This window comes from Helianthus annuus, chromosome 6 (assembly GCF_002127325.2).
Source record: "Helianthus annuus cultivar XRQ/B chromosome 6, HanXRQr2.0-SUNRISE, whole genome shotgun sequence".
Lineage (NCBI taxonomy): Eukaryota > Viridiplantae > Streptophyta > Magnoliopsida > Asterales > Asteraceae > Helianthus > Helianthus annuus.
The window spans coordinates 39,715,687-39,735,297 of NC_035438.2; the positions used below are offsets into that span (position 1 = coordinate 39,715,687).

At 42.0% G+C, this 19,611-nt stretch overlaps 1 protein-coding gene across 1 annotated transcript; it reads right to left on the minus strand.

The window, feature by feature from the left end:
• Positions 1–6,128: 6,128 nt before the first annotated feature.
• Positions 6,129–6,824, minus strand: LOC110944638. The gene has a single exon (XM_022186291.1). The coding sequence runs from the start codon at positions 6,822–6,824 to the stop codon at positions 6,129–6,131; it is 696 nt and encodes a 231-aa protein (XP_022041983.1).
• Between the last annotated feature and the right edge of the window lie 12,787 nt (positions 6,825–19,611).

The following is a 19,611-nucleotide window of genomic DNA, read 5'->3' on the forward strand; positions in this document are numbered from 1 at the left end:
GCGTAGACCCACCTAAATCCTTACGCGGGCGGTTTCAAGGTTGGAACCTGATTTCGTTTGATTTCTTAAGTTCAGGCGGTCCCCATATGACCCACCATTAGTTTACGCGGGCCGCGAGAGTCTCAAAATATGGCAAAGCCCGGTGCGGCCACGTGGCCCAACACCCGGCAGACCTATGCCATGACCCGGACAAGCTACATGTTGACCCGGAGTCAACGCGGGCCGCGTAGGTGATGTGGAAAAAGTAGTTCAACTAAATAAACTAAATTACCCTAAATTAAGACTCAAGTAATAAAAATCTAGACTCTTTAACCTGACTAAACTACTCACCGGCAAGTGTACCGGTCGACTCTAGCACAGAAAAGTAAGTCCGGATGTCGAACCCACAAGGACTCTAATGAATTACGTTAACGACTAAACTTAAACTAGACACTGACACGACTAAACAAATGTTGTGTTTGGGGGGGGGGGTTGTACTAAAATCCTAAAATTGTGATTAAATTGAAATTAGACAAAGACACGAACGAAACTAGGGTTTTACTTCAGATGAGATTAAGGACTACCTAGACTTGAATCCAGTTTAACTATGAATGGACTTCTAACGGTTTTATTGTTGTATGGAGCCGGGATCGTTAAATACTAAACCTTAAGGTATTTCAATGCTAAGACTTCCCGACCCTTCTCAGGAAGAAACCTAGGAAACCCTACAAGGCTGTTATGATTACCGACTGTTAGATTTCCTCTCAGTCCTCTAACGACTCTAAAAGTGCCCTAATACGACTATCTACCTCTCAGCGCGACAATCTAAGGCAGTTCTAGGTTCTAACTTGGTTTACTAGACACAAATGCAATTAGGGAACTAACGTCGACTTCTCTCAAAATCTAAATTAGCTATATACTGCACCGCGACCAAATAACTAACTCGAGCCTCTCAGCGACAAGGTAAGCAGAATATTTACTTCTAATTATATTTTAATTACTGTTTCTAAGGCTATCGGCCGATTTACCCAAACACCCGAACCCGCAAGGATGCAAATAATCAACACAGATCTATTATGTGAAAGACATCCACCAAAATCTATGTGAAACAGTAAACAATCCACAATCAAAAGTAAATACGCACACGCACTAAATCAGAAAATCTAGAACACGTTACCTTCAAAGTCAATCCATAATCAATTCAATAAAAACCGTTAAAAGATCCAAACATAAATTAAACTATCATCAAATCTAGGTAGTATCTAAAATTTAGCCAAGAATCATGATGTTCAAAATAAACAAAACAAGTCTAAAACAAGAATTCATCGTAGAGTATTGAAAATGCGAAAATAAGGAACACCGGGAGATAAAACCCGAAAGATCTTCACTCTCACGATCCAAGCTTCGACCGGATGATTCCCGTTAGGCAAAACACTCCAGAATGCTCAAAATCACCTCCGAAATTCGTTCTAGGGTTTCTTGATTCGTAATCAGAGTTGTCCTCAGTTTCTTGGAAATCCATCAACAAAACCCTAATTTTTCCGGAAACACTACCCATCGCGTGACGCCTAGGGGGTCGCGTCACGCGGCGCCTCCCTCTTCTATTTTTATTATTTTTTTATTCAATTCAATTCCCAGCTTTTCCCGACGCGCGTACGAATCCCGATTTTCTTCCAAACTGCTCGGTTTTACTCGTTTTTCAACACTTTAAGCTACGGGACCTGAAAGCAAAGCTTAACGTCAGCAGTATCGCAGTTCTAACCTAAACTAGACTCTAAACGACTGGAAATTGACCAAAATATACACTATACACATATGTACTTTTCAGTACATCAAACATCCCCACACTTACTCTTTTTTCGTCCTCGTAAAAGAATTATGCAACGGAATCAGAGATAAATATTCACTTGGGTCGAAAATTATAGGTATAATTAATTAAAACCAAGACTTGCGTTAGCTGCAATTGCGAATATACTTTATCCACTTTAAACCCGAATCCAATCCTAAACCCTTATCATGTGATTTTAATTTAAGTGCGGTCAATCCACCTAGGGTCTCACACTAGAATCAACAGTCCACCTACTCCCTCCTCAAGCTTATAGGACTAAAAGAACGATCATTTGACCAATTTCCAACCGTCTTATATCAAAACCAAGAGAGTTTACAATCAAACTTTTTTTTTCTTTTTCCATTTTTTTTCGCTTTCGCTTTTCTTCTTTTTTTTTCTTTTCTTTCGTGAGACTAGACGGTGCTTTCCCTAGCCAAGAGGCAATCCGGCTGTAGAGTCGCTATCCCCAACCACAGATTACTTAGGTTTCGGTACTTATTTATTTATTTTTTTAGCACGGTCGATTTCACACACCCTAGAGGTAATTCGGTTGTAGAGTCGCTATCCCCAACCACAAACTACATAGGAATGCATTACTTTCATTTAGTTTCTAGCTCACTTTTTATTCTATTTTTTTCCTCTGATCACAAACTCTAACAGTTTTAACTTATAACGGTGCCCCTTATACTATTATTGGCGGTTTTAGTTTCCCATATCTCCCAGGCGAAAACCCACTAGCGGACCGACAATTAAGGTATATTAGCTCAAAGGGACCTTAAAACCAAACCCGGGCCTATCCACATATCCCTAACTAGACGCAAGCTCGATTTATTTAAATCTCATATTATTATTATTCGAACCCAAGCAAAAAATTTTCTTTTCTATCATTTTCCGTTTTATTTTGCAAACTTCTTTTTATTTCGAAAGACATTTTCTGATTTTTCAATTTTTTTGGATTTTTCAATTTTTTAATTTTTTTGTATTTTTTATAATAAAGACTCGATTATTTACATGTATTCCCATCCCCACACTTAGAGATTGCATTGTCCCTAATGCAAGAACGAAAACACGACTCGACAACTACCTAAACACTACTAGACTACTAACGAACTACTAAAAAAACTAGACGACGAAATAAAATAAAAATACAACAACAACAAGAAGGAAAACGACTTAACTGAATATGTGAGACTGTCAAAGTGCCAGTCGTTTCCACATAAGCCCTCCAATACCGAACATGCTCAGCAAATAATACCAAACTCTCTCTCACACGAACGGAAAGCGGCTCCACATCATCAACCTAACATAAGTACCATACCAAGCATACTTCTACAAACGTTTATCATAGCATCATCCGAAGTTCAAACAGAAAATAAAAATATGTCCTACGAATACAACTATATCGAACTACTGAAACAGCATAAAACATGAAAGGATATATATGCTGCTACAGTCTGCTACATCACTCCTCCTCAGAATCCTCCTCCATCTGCTGGGTTCCCGAACCGCCAGCCTGCTGCCAACCAAACTGACCACTATACGCATAACCACTCTGACCCCCCCACTGGTCATACCCCGGATACTGACCATAAACATACGGGGTCTGCTGCTCGCCTCCATAAACTGGTGGAGGTAATAATCCTGCAAAGGGTGGAGGAATCGGAGCATCTAGTGACATACCCGACATCATGTACCTGAGCATGTCGTCCTGTCGGTGGTGGCTCTGCATGGTCCACTGGTGGTCAACCCGTATCCTGCTCTTAATCTGATCAAACCTCTGCTGCGTGTAGTCAAAAGCAGCCTCAGGAGTGAACGAGTCGGGTCTCGGCGGTCTAACTGGCTGCTGTGGAGGAATCTCACGCCTCTGTCGAGGTGCCGGCTGTCGTGGCGGAGGAGCACCAACCACGTAGTTCCACTCTGGCGGGTCCGACTGTGTAAGAATACCTGCCAACTGTAGGTTCGCAACATCCCAGCGAACCGTTGGCATACCCACATTCATCTGCTCAATCTTGTACTTTGTAAGGGCCCGAATATTCTGTGCCAACCGAGCTATATAAGGCCCAAGATCCATAGCAGCCTGTTTACCTCCCCGACGAGGCCTATTGAACGACCACGCAAAGAAACTAGCCAAGTTCCAATTTCGCTTTTCAACCATGCACATCAATGCGAAAATATCTAACCAATTCGCTTTATTCTCGCTCGACTTCCTCGCTACAACCGTCGTCGCCAATGCCTTCAAAATATACCTATATATCGGATCACGAACCGATGTGATGAGGTTCGTTTGAGCGAACGGTTGAGACGCAATTGTATCCCAAAATCTTTCCAAATCCACCGAATTCAAACACTTCGGCCGAGGGTGATTGTACACACCCCTTAACCCATTCACAAATTCATCCGTCTCCACTTCTTCCGGTGTGTAGAAACCCAGAGCTACTCCAAACTGAGCCATATTCATTTCATAAAGATTTCTACCCAATGAAAACGATACCGCATCCTTTTCAGCAAAAATACCCTCTTTGTGACGGAAGGTACCATGAAACTCAATTGTAAGTTCGGTATACTGCGGCCCGTTACAAGCATCCATAGCCATCCTCAACCTCGGCCCTAACAATTCTGCCACCCGCTCACTCGCTCCCATACTTTGTAACCATTCCCAATCCATGACACGCTGCTCCAATGTCTGAGTTACCACATACTTTTTGAGCTTCACCCTCTCTTCGGTACCCTCTTCAAAATCCAATACCGGATGATCAACCAACCTTTCAATCCGGGCATAAACTCTCCTGTCATTCCCGCGATACTTGATCCTCCTTTTCCTTGGGTTTGACGACGAACCTGCACCTGACATGTTCTGCAAAACAAGAAAGATTTGACAAGAGAAACAATGCAGATTGTTAGTACTCACAAGCTATTTTTGGTATTTTTAATTTTTTATTTTATTTTTATTTTTTTATGAAATAGCCGTATAGCATTTCATTCGCGGCTAATTTCGAAAACATGGGTTACCGTTTACAAAAGCTTAAGTTACACATCATTCTACCCGAATGGAGATTGAGTACGGGCAAAAAGTTGTGAACTTGTACATGCATATAAGTAAACCCGACACTAGACTCAAACTACTACTCTAAAGACACTACTAAACTCAATAACTCGAACGACCTACGACTCAATGTACACTATCTCCTCCCGGCACTTTAATTGTCCTCAATTAAGCGTAAGTGCCAAAATATCCCCACACTTGAGGCGAAAACACGTGAGAGTTTGACTTTTTAAACCTTGACATAACTTTGATAGCAACAAAATCTGTTTAGAAAACTAATTTCATTTGCATAAATCAGTTCAAAAACTTATTTTTTTAAGCAAGAATTCATAGTTATACCCAAACAAACCCGTAAAACTCAAACGTGTTGTCTAGTTGTCCAAACATACCCCTCATGTCTCAAACAACCTCAAGCAAACCAACCTGAACCATCCGCAGACCCGATTGGTATGTAAACATCCAAACATAACTACCTGCATACCACTAACATGACAAAAAGCTCAAAAAATCCCAACTTTATGACCCTACACAAACACTAAAACTAAGACATGACTGACCCGACACTAAAACGAAGCAATAAAGCTACCTACTAGCAAGAAATCACAGAAATCATACCTTGGATTCGGATTTAGCAAGAAAAATGAAGTCTTGAACTTTTGGTGCACGAATTTGTCCAAAAACGTGAAAATGGAGCGCGAATTCGGGTGAAATTGATGGTTAAGATTGTGGGGAATGTGATTGTGGTGATTTAGGAAGAAGAATGGGGTGATTTGGTGGAAAAATGAGTGAGTTATGAAGATTTTTGTTCAATTCGCGTTTAGGGTTTGGAATTGGGGAAAAAGGTTGCATTTCAGCGACAGGTTCACTTAAAACGATTTTCAAAAGGTTCATGGGGGCTCGCGTGACGCGTTGGGTCCAGGGTAAGGCCTCGCGTTACGCGGCGGGTCGATTTATAATTGTTTTTGAACCTTTTGCCCTCGCGTGACACGAAGGGCCTAGGCGTCGCGCGAGGGGTCGATTTTCACAGAAGGTTTCGTCCAAAAATTTGTTTCATGCCTTAGAAAAATTTTGAAACTCTTCCCAAACCATCCAAAACCCTCAAAAATTGTTCTAAGTGTCCAAGACACTTACCTGGGACCTCTTTTCTCAAGCTTTCTCCGTTCCGTAGCGGTGATGAAACCTGCAAAATTCTCAACGAGACAAAACAAACACCGAAAAACTACGAAAAAATAAGAAATTTACAAACGGTACATACTCTACACGCGAAGCTTTTCGCGCTCACTGATCGGTGAAGGTAGGTGGGTCCTCTAGAGGAATTTCTTCCTCTTCGGTGGTATCAATAGGACCTCCCAAGTAATGTTTCAATCTATGACCATTTACCTTCCATACACCTTTGTCGACTTCATCGTATAATTCAACCGTGCCGTATGGAAACACTTCTTTCACCACATACGGGCCATTCCATCTCGATTTCAATTTCCCTGCTATTAATTTCAAACGTGAATTGAATAAAAGCACTTTATCACCTACCTTAAACTCTTTCAAACCTCGCAACCACCTATCATGCAATGCCTTGGTTTTCTCCTTGATACTCCATGATCGTTCATAGGCGGCATCCCTCAATGCTTCCAACTCATGAATTTGGAAGAACCTCCTTCTTGCGGCTTCGGTAAGGTCAAGGTTTACGGTTTTTAATGCCCACAACGCCTTATGCTCTATCTCTACTGGAAGATGGCAAGCTTTGCCATACACGATCATAAAGGGTGTTGTTCCTAACGGTGTCTTATAGGCGGTACGGAATGCCCACAAAGCGTCGTCGAGCTTTTCCGACCAATCCTTTCTACTTTTTCCTACCGTTTTCTCTAAGATTCTCTTCACCCCTCGGTTAGCATTCTCTACTTGGCCACTAGTTTGCGGGTGGTATGCGGTAGAAAGACGGTGAGTGACACCGTAGCGTGCAAGTGCTTTTTCCATGGCGGAATTGCAAAAATGCGTGCCACGGTCACTTATGATAGCTTTAGGGACTCCGAAACGTGTGAATAGCTTTTTAAGGAATCTCACCACCACTCGGGCATCATTGGTGGGCAAAGCTTGAGCTTCGACCCACTTCGAAGCGTAACCAATGGCCACGAGGATGTACCTATTCCCACTAGAGGATGGGAAAGGTCCCATGAAATCAATGCCCCATACGTCAAAGATTTCCAATACTTGGATGGGATTTTGAGGCATTTCATCCTTGGATGAGATGTTGCCGGTACATTGGCAACGGTCACAAGTCCTAACAAACTCTACGGCATCCTTAACTACCGTCGGCCAATAAAACCCACTATCAAAAACCTTTTGTGCTGTCACATTTGCTCCGTGATGGCCTCCCGTTAAACCCTCGTGCACATGTCTAAGGATGTCTAAACCATCCTCCTTTGAAACACATCTCCTAAGCACTCTATCTCCACCTATCCTAAATAGGTATGGGTCGTCCTGAAATATACTTCCTAGCCTCCCTAAGAAGTTTTTTCTTTTGTTGGTAGGACATACCCCTCACAAGATCTCCGGTCGCTAAATAATTCGCCAAGTCCGAGAACCATGGCAAACCCTCTGCCTCGGCACTAACAAAATCAATGGTTTCGTGGGGAAAAGTGTCTCATATGGAATCCTCACGCACCTCTTCTCTCTTTGGATCCTCTAAATGTGACAAGTGGTCGGCGGCCACGTTTTCCGCTCCCTTTTTATCCTTAATTTCTATGTCGAACTCGGAGAGCAAAAGAATCCATCTAATAAGACGCGGCTTTGTGTCTTTCTTTTGAAACAGAAATCACAAAGCGGAATGGTCGGTGAACACGGTGGTTTTGGAAAGCACGAGATATGAGCGAAACTTATCAAACGCAAACACTACGGCTAAGAGTTCCTTTTCCGTTGTGGTATAGTTCTCTTGAGCATCATTTAGAGTTTTGCTCGCGTAGTAGATCGGATGAAAGTGTTTATCGACTCTTTGACCTAGGACCGCACCTACGGCATAATCGCTTGCGTCACACATGAGCTCGAAAGGTAAGCTCCAATTGGGCGAAACAAGTATCGGGGCACTAACAAGTTTTTCTTTCAAGAAGTCGAACGCCTTGATGCACTCCTCGTCAAAGATGAAAGGTACATCTTTCTCTAAAAGTCTAGTCATCAGGCGTGTGATTTTGGAAAAATCCTTTATGAAGCGCCTATAAAAACCCGCATGACCTAGGAAGCTCCTAACGGACTTGACACTAGTAGGTGGAGGCAATCTACTTATGGTATCTATCTTGGCTCTATCCACCTCTATACCCTCTCTTGACACCTTGTGTCCTAACACTATCCCCTCCGTCACCATAAAGTGACACTTCTCCCAATTCAACATAAGATTTGTCTCTATGCACCTCTTAAGCATCCTATCAAGATTAGAAAGACATTGTTCAAAATTGGTGCCATAAACCGAGAAGTCGTCTATGAAAACCTCCATGGAAGTCTCAAGCATGTCTTGGAATATAGCGACCATGCATCTTTGGAAAGTTGCCGGAGCGTTGCATAACCCGAAAGGCATGCGGCGATACGCATAAGTGCCGTAAGGGCATGTGAACGTCGTTTTATCTTGATCCTCCGGGGCGATGGGGATCTGAAAATAACCCGAAAATCCATCGAGAAAACAATAGAATTGTTGACCCGCTAGACGCTCCAACATTTGGTCAATGAATGGTAAGGGGAAGTGATCTTTCCGGGTGGCGTCGTTTAACTTTCGATAGTCTATGCATACACGCCGACCGGTAACGGTACGGGAAGGGATTAACTCGTTCTTTTCGTTCATGATCACCGTCATCCCACCCTTCTTTGGGACGACTTGGGTCGGGCTAACCCATGGTGAATCGGAAATGGGGTAAATAACCCGGCATCTAACAACTTAAGCACTTCTTTCTTAACGACCTCTTGCATGTTCGGATTGAGCCGCCGTTGAGGTTGCACCACCGGCTTATAGTCATCTTCCATGAGTATCCGGTGGGTACAATAGGCGGGGCTTATGCCCTTAATATCCGAAAGGCGCCATGCAATGGCCTCCCTATTCACTCTCAACACCTCTAGTAACCTACCCTTCTCTCCCTCCTCTAACTTAGACGAAATGATGACGGAAACTCGAAACCCTCACCTAAGAAAGCGTATTCTAAGTGGGACGGGAGGACTTTGAGTTCTAATGGGGCGGGCTTCTCTATAGGTGTACTCTCACTCTCACTTTTGATCTCACTCAATTCTAGCACTTCGGGGACCCACTCGTTCTCGTCTACCTCTTCACTCTCACTAACAACCTCCTCTACCTTCTCAACTACCTCATCTATCCTACTCTCAACTAGGTCGGCTCCACTAATATAGTCAAAGCAATGGTCAACACAAGATAAGAAAGACTCTATGAAATAGACCGAATGACAAGGACTACTAAGATCATCGGAACCACTAGGGTGTTCCATGGAGCGTGCTATCTCGAAAGTGACCCTCTCCTCACCGACTTGAAGTGTGATTTTCCCGTCAAAGACATCGATGATGGCCTTGGCGGTACACAAGAATGGGCGTCCTAGAATGATAGGAACCTTTTCGTCGGCTTCCATATCAAGTACGACAAAGTCTACGGGGAAGACGAACTTATCCACTTTAACTAAAAGGTTTTCAATAATGCCACGTGGATACTTAATGGATCTATCGGCTAGGGACAAAGACATGCGTGTAGGTGACAACTCTCCTAGACCTAACCTCTCATACAAAGAATATGGCATTAGGTTTATACTCGCTCCTAGGTCGGCTAGGGCCCTACACTCGGTATCACTCCCAAACAAGCACGGGATAGTAAAAAGGCCCGGATCCTTCAATTTTTCCGGAACCTTGTTCAACACTACGGCGGAACATCCTCCACTAAGGGGGATGTTAGAATCCTCTCCTAACCTATCCTTACGTTTTAGAAGGTCTTTTAGGAATTTTGCATATTTCGGCATTGATTGAAGGGCTTCTATAAAAGGAAGGTTGATCTTAAGCTGCTTAAAAATCTCTAAAAATTTCCCGTACTCTTTGGAATAAGTTTGATTTTTAAGGCGGGAAGGAAACGGAGCACGGGAAATATCAACATTGGGTGATGGGATAACTTGAACGGGTCTCTTTCCTACACTCTTCTCACTTGAAGTGCCCCCGGTGCGTGCGGTACTTTCTGGGATTAACCTAGGTTGCACTTTACCGGGCGCCTCCATTTCAATCTCCTCATCTACGGGGTCCTCATCTTCTATCTCAACACTCTCGGGTCTCACTACCTCTCCTAAGGTCCTACCACTACGGGTCGAAATTGCCTTCAAAGAGCCAGATGGGTTGGGCCTTGTGTTGCCCGAGAATTGACCGGGAGGTCGTTCTTGCAACTGGCGTGCAATATCCCCAACTTGCCTTTGAAGGTCTAAGAAGCTTGAATGATTATTCTTTAGGAGCGTAGCGTGGTCCTCTAAGGTACGTTGGGTAGCCTGATCCTTAACTAATAATTGGGAAAGAAGGTCCTCTATCCTAGACAAACTACCACCCGACCCCTTACTCTTAGGTTGAACCTCTTGATTTGACCCCTCACCTCTAAACTGCCCCCCTGAACCTGAACTAGCAAATGGACCAGTTTGACCCGACCCCCCACTAGAATAAAAACCTGGCCCCCTGCTTTGATATTGACCTGATGGAAAACCAGGGGTGTTACCTGAGGAGCGATAATTGTTAGCACGCCAATTAGAGTTACTATTGTTGAACGGGTTAGTTGGACCCCTATTTTGACCTGCTAAATACCCGACCTGCTCTAGGGTGATGGTTGGGCAATCTATGGTGTCATGTCCCCCTCTACAAACCTCGCATCTATCTACCTTCTTCTTAATTTCTAGCAACTCTTTGGTGATATAGTCAAGCTGAGATATTACCTTTGAGTCTGAAACGGCTTGATTCACTCCTCGAGAAGATGAGGAAGTAATCACAGGATTGGAATTCCTGCCGGTAGCACTATGATCTATATCAGCATGAGCGAAGCTCTCAAAGAGGTCGTTGCAGTCAGCCACAGTTTTCTTTCCCATTAGGTGGCCTCTTGCGGATGTGTCGAATCGGACCTTGCACTCAGGGGTAAGACCATTATAAAATTTTTCTACTAAGGCCCAATCCGACAGTCCATGTTGGGAACAACGCGAGAGCAATGTTTGAAACCTCTCCCATGCTAAGTGATAAGGTTCGTCAGGCTCCATTCTGAAGGAATGGATCTGATCTCGAAGGCGAGAGGCCTTCACAGGTGGGAAATACTTAGCAAGGAAGGCATCTCTAAGTCCAGCCCAAGTGGTGTAAGTACCTGTTGGCTGCGAATCAAGCCAGGTGGTTGCGCGGCCAGCAAGCGAAAAGGGGAAGACTTGGAGATAGCGGGCATCAAGATTCACACCTGCGATGCCGAAGGTGCTGCACAGACGGTTGAGACGGTTGATATGTGCTGGCGCGTCCTCATCATCACGACCGTGAAACTGACAAGAGTTGTTAATGGCAGTCATGATGTACGAAGGAATTTGCCAAGACTTATCATTGGTGATTTCAGGAAGGGTGATGGGTGAGTTTGCGGTAAAACCCGCGGTGGAACGCTGGTGGATAGTTTGGTTTTCGGCCATTTGGTGAACGGGTGGTGGACTAGGGTGACGGGAGGGTGGTGGGGAATAATGGGGTGATGACTTCGGGGTGAATGTCACACCCCAATTTCCACGTGTCTCACCGGTGGGCCCGGTGGGGGATTACCGTGACGTAGTTGGCAACAATATAGTCAAACCACACAATTATATGAATGCACAGCGGAAGCATAAAGATAAATATAATTCAACCATTGATTGTAATATCGAATGTATCACAAATAGTCGAATGGTATCCACAGGGGGATCAAAGTAATAGAAAGTATTGTTCAACAGACAAGGCATCAAAAGCTTGCGAGACTCTTTAAGATGCTAAGGAGCTATAGCCAGCCGATTACGTTTAGTACTTGCATTTAATCTTTTTTTTTGGGAAAATACGTCAGTTTACACTGGTAAATACATTCAACCGACACTTTTGTAAAATGTTTATTAAAATTGATTTGAATGCACAAGGCACAAACTCTTTTATAACTTGGGAGAATTATTTAATATTATAATCTTGTGAACGAATTACATGTTCCTTTTGCGTTCAGTAGCCTGGATCTAGTCCGGGTTAAAGATCAATAGACACACCACATAGCATATAACACCGTGGCGGGTAACCAACGGCTATGCCTTTATAATTATGGACATAATGCCGGGTGTACGCCTACACCCGAATGTCAAGGTCGTGGCCATTTCGTAAAATGCTGCCAAGGATATCCGGGACATGGTCATTAACCCCCCAAAGGCTTTTAGGTAACAAGACTGTTTAAACGAGCCGATCAAATTATTCAATTAACCACCAAACGATGGAAGATTTGATGCTCGATCAAGCGGTATTTTATATATACCGTAACCCAAGCCCGTATAACGGAAAATAAGTTAAAAGTATTTACCTTTGCAAGTACAGTCCTTAATTGATTAAATCACAGATATCTTTTACTGGGCTCCTATTCTGGAACGAAGGTTTTAAAATAACCTATTAGAATCCTAACGGGCCTTTATATTAGCCGTAGCCTAGACCGGTCAGTTTCAAAGGATAGATACGGTTTAATCGCGTGAAAGGCGAAAACCAGGAATGGAATGTGATTCTGACCCAACAAGTTTGAAGGCTTGTTTCATATGGGTTTAATATTCACACTCTGGATTCAGGGGTCAAAATAATATGGTTTGACCCGTATCGGCTAATTTATGTAAACTAGTTACATAAGCCGAACCGTGCGCGTAAAAGGCGCAACGGGTAACCGTAAGAGTCCTACACTGTTTTCCTAAGTCAATATACTTTAAAGAGGTTGTGGTATCAGTAGGATACCTTCCATAATGCCCGTAACGAGTTTAAGTTCATTATACGCCCCGTAGGGGTCTTTCGGTCATTTTAAAGACTTTTAAAAGAGGTTTAGAGTTCTACAGGAAATCTGAGTTTCCCGAACAGTTTATAAAGTCTAAAATACTTTATTTATTATTTAAAATCAGTAGCAACTGGAATCAGGTCAAAAGACCTTGTAGAACTCGAGTTTTGGCCGAAAAGGGCATATTCGGTATTTACCGAACCGTAGCCATAACCGCAGGTTATGAGCAGGTTAAAAATAATTAAAATTCCCAATTTATTATTTTATAACAGTGAGTAAAAGGTTTGGTGTTGAAATCCGGGTTTAGATAGGCGTTATGCTAATTGCGCCGTTTATTACAAAAGTTTCCTCTAATTGCGCTATTTGGCATAACTCCTATTCTAGACCTCGGATTGGCGTGAAACTTTAGGGACATGCTTAGAATTTAGTAATCAAGGTTATGGTCCCTTCACATGTCCGAAATACTCGTTTTATTTTGAAAAGGGCGTTACGGTCAACTTTTAAGCAACTAACGGAAAGGCGTAAAAGACTCGGACAAACAACGAACCGGTCACAGAGGGTGATACCATCACGTGACCTGGTCCTAAGAGAGTCCTAAGGCATATCTACATTGCACTAAAACAGGTCAGAACTGAAGTCAAAGCAAAAGTCAAATTTTTGCGACATTCGGCTCCGAACCGGGTCAATATAGCAAATGGCCGAATCAAACGAGCTTAGATAAGTTAGTATACTTTTTATCATGTTTTATGAGTGTTCAAACAGGTTACATATCACCTACATTACAGATTATGCAAGAATCGCAAAAATGGCTTTCTGTTGACTTTTTAAGTATACGTTTGACTCGACATTTGGCCTAGTTAGAGTGGTGATCAGCGGGAACCCTTTTAGGGGTTTATTACCCACATAAATACCAACACATAACTACTTTTGATTCGACAATTCACTGGACCATTCGTGATTTATCGCAAAGTCAATCGTTAGTTACGACGGATTGACTTTTGAGCTAAACTAAGCAAAAACTAAACCACAAAAGGGTTAGACAACTTACAGAAGCTTGTGCACGACTTAGGAATGTTAGGAGAAAGCTTGTGAGCTCCAGGAATGATCAGAAGATGTGTTTTGAGGTGTGTTTCAATTGTGAACTATGTATGGCCTTTTATAGTAAAGTTTGGTTCACAAGATCATTACAACACATCCTACATTGCTCATGGATGATTGGCAGGTGTCCTAAGGTGCTAGGGGTCAAGTAGAGGGCGCCCATGCTTCATTGATTGCTCACAAGTTCGTTTACAAGCCAAATCATTGAAGCTGCCCATGTTTTCTGTTACTGTGTGTCCCACGCGGCCCGCATTAAGAGTTCATGCATCTTGGTCGCGGGCCGCCTGAACCCATAAGTCAGAAACCGGATTAACAGGTGGCTCGCGGCCCGCATTAACTAACCCTTAACCTTTACGCGGCCCGCGTCAGGTCTATTTTTCAAGATTTTTGAATCTTTTATAATCATTGTCTAAATCTTTGTAATTAATAACGAAATCTTAGGTAATTAATAACCTGACCTTTCAGGTTTGAAGGGGTAACTTTGCGATTTGGCCCTTGATTATTTACAACTAAGGGCCTCGTGTTATTTACCCGCATTGTTAAGTCCCCGGTTAGTTTGTTAATTATTCGGAAAGCTTTAACTTTCATTGTTGACGCTTTAAACCCTTCTCATACGAATTTGATCATAACTTTCTCGTTTTAAAACGGAACTTCGCGAAATTTATATAGTATATTCTAGTGAGCGTATTTTACTATTACAAAGCCTCGGGTACGTCAAAGGGTCACTCAGAGGTATAATTAAACATGTTGACACAGTTAACCCCCTGCAGCTTGTAATCTCTCACTTCCTTCTGCGTTTCGCTTCCGTACGATCCATGATTTATTCGTTTGAAGGTACGAGCATCGTTTAGGGTTACTATACAGTATACTTACCCTTGTTTGACATTTATAACCCTCGAATTTACATACTTTCAAGGTTTGTCAACTTTAGTCCTTTATTTAATATTAAATGCCACGTGTAAACTCAAGACACGTGTCAATACATTATTGGACACAAAATTTCGAGGTCTTACAGTGAAGTCGTAGTTCGGTGGTTTAGATGGAAGTGTAGAGTCAGAAAGGGCTGAAGATGAAGTTAGGGGTTTTCGAACCTGAGGGACTGGTGTGGAGAAGGAAGACTTGTCAATTGGTGGCTTCACTGGTCCCTGCGAACGCGTGTGGGGCATTAACTGCAAAACCAAGAATAAACAAGTAAGACAACTCCAACAAAAGACTCAAAAAATACGAAAAAGACACTAAAATTATTTGGACTCCTACGACTCACAAACACACAAAAAGCACGTATCGATATCAGTTGAAATCCAAATTAAGCAGTTAACGCAATTGCCAAGAATCCCCGGCAACGGCGCCAAAAACTTGATGTGGAAAAAGTAGTTCAACTAAATAAACTAAAGTACCCTAAATTAAGACTCAAGTAATAAAAATCTAGACTCTTTAACCTGACTAAACTACTCACCGGCAAGTGTACCGGTCGACTCTAGCACAGAAAAGTAAGTCCGGATGTCGAACCCACAAGGACTCTAATGAATTACGTTAACGACTAAACTTAGACTAGACACTGACACGACTAAAAAAATGTTGTGTTTGGGGGGGGGGGGGTTGTACTAAAATCCTAAAATTGTGATTAAATTGAAATTAGACTAAGACACGAACGAAACTAGGGTTTTACTTCAGATGAGATTAAGGACTACCTAGACTTGAATCCAGTTTAACTATGAATGGACTTCTAACGGTTTTATTGTTGTATGGAGCCGGGATCGTTAAATACTAAACCTTAAGGTATTTCAATGCTAAGACTTCCCGACCCTTCTCAGGAAGAAACCTAGGAAACTCTACAAGGCTGTTATGATTACCGACTGTTAGATTTCCTCTCAGTCCTCTAACGACTCTAAAAGTGCCCTAATACGACTATCTACCTCTCAGCGCGACAATCTAAGGCAGTTCTAGGTTCTAACTTGGTTTACTAGACACAAATGCAATTAGGGAACTAACGTCGACTTCTCTCAAAATCTAAATTAGCTATATACTGCACCGCGACCTAATAACTAACTCGAGCCTCTCAGCGACAAGTTAAGCAGAATATGTACTTCTAATTATATTTTAATTACTGTTTCTAAGGCTATCGGCTGATTTACCCAAAGATCACCCGAACCCGCAAGGATGCAAATAATCAACACAGATCTATTATGTGAAAGACATCCACCAAAATCTATGTGAAACAGTAAACAATCCACAATCAAAAGTAAATATGCACACGCACCAAATCATAAAATCTAGAACACGTTACTTTCAAAGTCAATCCATAATCAATTCAATAAAAACCGTTAAAAGATCCAAACATAAATTAAACCATCATCAAATCTAGGTAGTATCTAAAATTTAGCCAAGAATCATGATGTTCAAAACAAACAAAACAAGTCTAAAACAAGAATTCATCGTAGAGTATTGAAAATGCGAAAATAAGGAACACCGGGAGATAAAACCCGAAAGATCTTCACTCTCACGATCCAAGCTTCGACCGGATGATTCCCGTTAGGCAAAACACTCCAAAATGCTCAAAATCACCTCCGAAATTCGTCCTAGGGTTTCTTGATTCGTAATCAGAGTTGTCCTCAGTTTCTTGGAAATCCATCAACAAAACCCTAATTTTTCCGGAAACACTACCCATCGCGTGACGCCTAGGGGGGTCGCGTCACGCGGCGCCTCCCACTTCTATTTTTATTATTTTTTTATTCAATTCAATTCCCAGCTTTTCCTGACGCGCGTACGAATCCCGATTTTCTTCCAAACTGCTCGGTTTTACTCGTTTTTCAACACTTTAAGCTACGGGACCTGAAATCAAAGCTTAACGTTAGCAGTATCGCAGTTCTAACCTAAACTAGACTCTAAACGACTGAAAATTGACCAAAATATACACTATAAACATATGTACTTTTTAGTACATCAGTAGGCCTTTGCCTACATTTACGCGGGCCGCGTGAAAGTCGAATTCAGCCCCTATAAATAGAATGCATCGGATCTTCAGTCTGTCCGTCCCAATTTCATTTCTCAATCTCAATTTCTGATAGTAGGCTTATTATACGCGGGTATTATACCCCCTAAATAGCGAGGTTCTGCTACGATGTAAGTATTATAACCCATGGAGACGTATTACATACTCTGCCCGATTGATCTAGGGTTCCGTAACGGCTGTCGTGGTTCTGCCCGACGTAGTCGTTGGAATGCCATCTCGGGGAGGGTATTACTAATGTTAAAATGGGTTATTATACTAACACACGTGCATTTGTGTAATTTATAGATTATTCCCAGGAAATCCTTACCAAAAACCCTAAAACAGCAATGTGAGTAATCCTCTTTTTATTAAATATTTTTACAAAACCTCACTTAATTAAATATATACTAAGCAATTATTGAGTATTTGTAAGAATACAATTATAGTGGGTATGTTGGGGTTTTGTATACAAAATTTGTTACTGGCGTGGTAACATTCCACAAGTTGAGTATGACAGTACCACTGATGTTAATTGTTATATCTTGGAAACAACTGTAATTGCGGATGCGCCCTCAATACTGTAAAGTAATTGGTATTTCAACTTGATTAAACTGGGATTCACTCACCAGTATTTCCCACTGACAAAATATTTTTAAAACGCGTTTCAGGTAACAAAATATGAAAGCCAATTAAAAGCCAGCTGGACAGTACTGAAGGCTTGGAAAAGTGGCAATAAAGTTACCTAAAAGAAATAGATGTTTTTCTTAAATAAAATAGGGTGTATCCCTATGAAAATATGTGTAATGAAAAACTTGGGTTTTACCCAAGTCTTTAATGTTATAAAATGTGGTGGTTTACTCTGATAAAATATTTCCTAACTACGGTCCTGACGAAAATTTCCGCTGTCAAATTAGACAATAACGCGATACCACCAAAACTGGCTCGCGGCCGCCCGTTCCCGGGGATTAGGGATCGGGGGTTGCGACAGAAGGTGGTATCAGAGCTATGCCACTGATTCAGCCACAGAAGTGTTCTGCTGACATCAAAATTCGAAGTGTTAGGAAATAAATAACAGAAATACATGCATAATTGTATTTTCCTGTTATGTGTTATCTGACTATTTGGTAGTTTACAGTATGAGCGACCAAGGACCATCTGACGCGTATCATCAATTGTCTGGTTCGCGTAGCAGCGAAGGTGCCTCTTCTCAGCCTGCCCTCTCGGGGTACTCTGCTGATACAGAAGAAGGAATATTCGTATTTAAGGCTCAATCTGAAGAGACATTTCCTCAGAAAAAGAGGGGATGGTTCAGTAGGGGAGCACACGAGCGTAGAAAGCGTATGAAAAAGTTACAAGACCAGAGAGCACTAGCCGCAGCTAAACGAGAAACCGATGCATATGCCCAGGATATGCTTAATAGGGGTATAGCCAATATCCATATTTTAGCAACCACTATAGCTGACCCAAACCTGGAGCAAATGCTAGCACCCCAACCACAACCACAAATTCCTGATCAACCCATGGAAATAGAAAACCTTGGAAATCAAGTAGAAATGCATGATTTTAACTCGGAGGAGATACCTAGGGTACCTGCATCAGATCCCCTAGACCCAAATTACGACCCCTGGTGGGATGATGTTAGGGACTATGTGCAACGCTACCCGATTCACGAAGATGTGCCAATGCCCAATCTAGGAGCCTATCCAGGGTTAGATACTCTAGATCCCTATTTCAATAATGATGCATACATTAGGGAGATCTTAGAAAATCCTTACCCATACCAGGCCCCTATACCTCCATATCAGGAACCCGCACCCCAGATTCCGAACCCAGTCCTAGAACCTGCACCCCCAATGAGTGCAGAAAACGTACAGGAACTTAGGACTTTTGGTGAGGAAATTTTAGAAAGCAGTGAACGAATGAGACAGGTAGGAGAGCGTCTCGTATGGAAATACGATTAACGCAATATGGATTTTTGTATGAATCCATATCCTTGAATCGATGGTGGAAATGGTAGAAATAATAATAATATAATATTATATAATATGTGTGTTTGAAAAAAAACTACGGATGCATATTACTAGTAAGTGTATCTTTAAATTTCAGTCGGTATTGTAATTTTAATTCCAGTACTGGTGTGTAATAGATGCATAATATATGAATAGAGTAAAAGTCGCAATGATCGACGCTTTTGACCAAAAGTGTGTGACATGTGATTGGCTATATTCAAATATTATTGGTGATATTAATATGTGGTAAATGTTTAAAATTCAGATGGACAACGAAGTGAACCAGGAAAACTTGAACAACGAAAACCAGAATGATAACCACTCAAATAATGATAATCTGAATAACGAGAATCCGAACAACAATAACAATGGAAACCAAGTGGATAATAGTGCCCTTCAACATATAGTGGCACAAGGAATCATAGATGCAATGCCATTTATTATCCAAAAGGTTAAGGAAGCCGAAAATAAAAGCAAGCATAGCAGTAAGCGACCAACTGAACCAGAACACAGCGTGAACAATGGACCTGTACTTCAAGTGCCCATTCCCAAAAGAAGAAGAACCATGCCATATGGTTGTTCTTACAAAGAATTCTGGTCCTGCAAACCAATAGAATTCTCGGGCAATGAAGGACCCATTGCAGCTCTACG

What these genes read in the sequence shown, in the direction of transcription:
- LOC110944638 (XM_022186291.1), bottom strand. Translation starts at nt 6,824, where the DNA reads ATGGAAAAAGCACTTGCACGCTACGGTGTCACTCACCGTCTTTCTACC.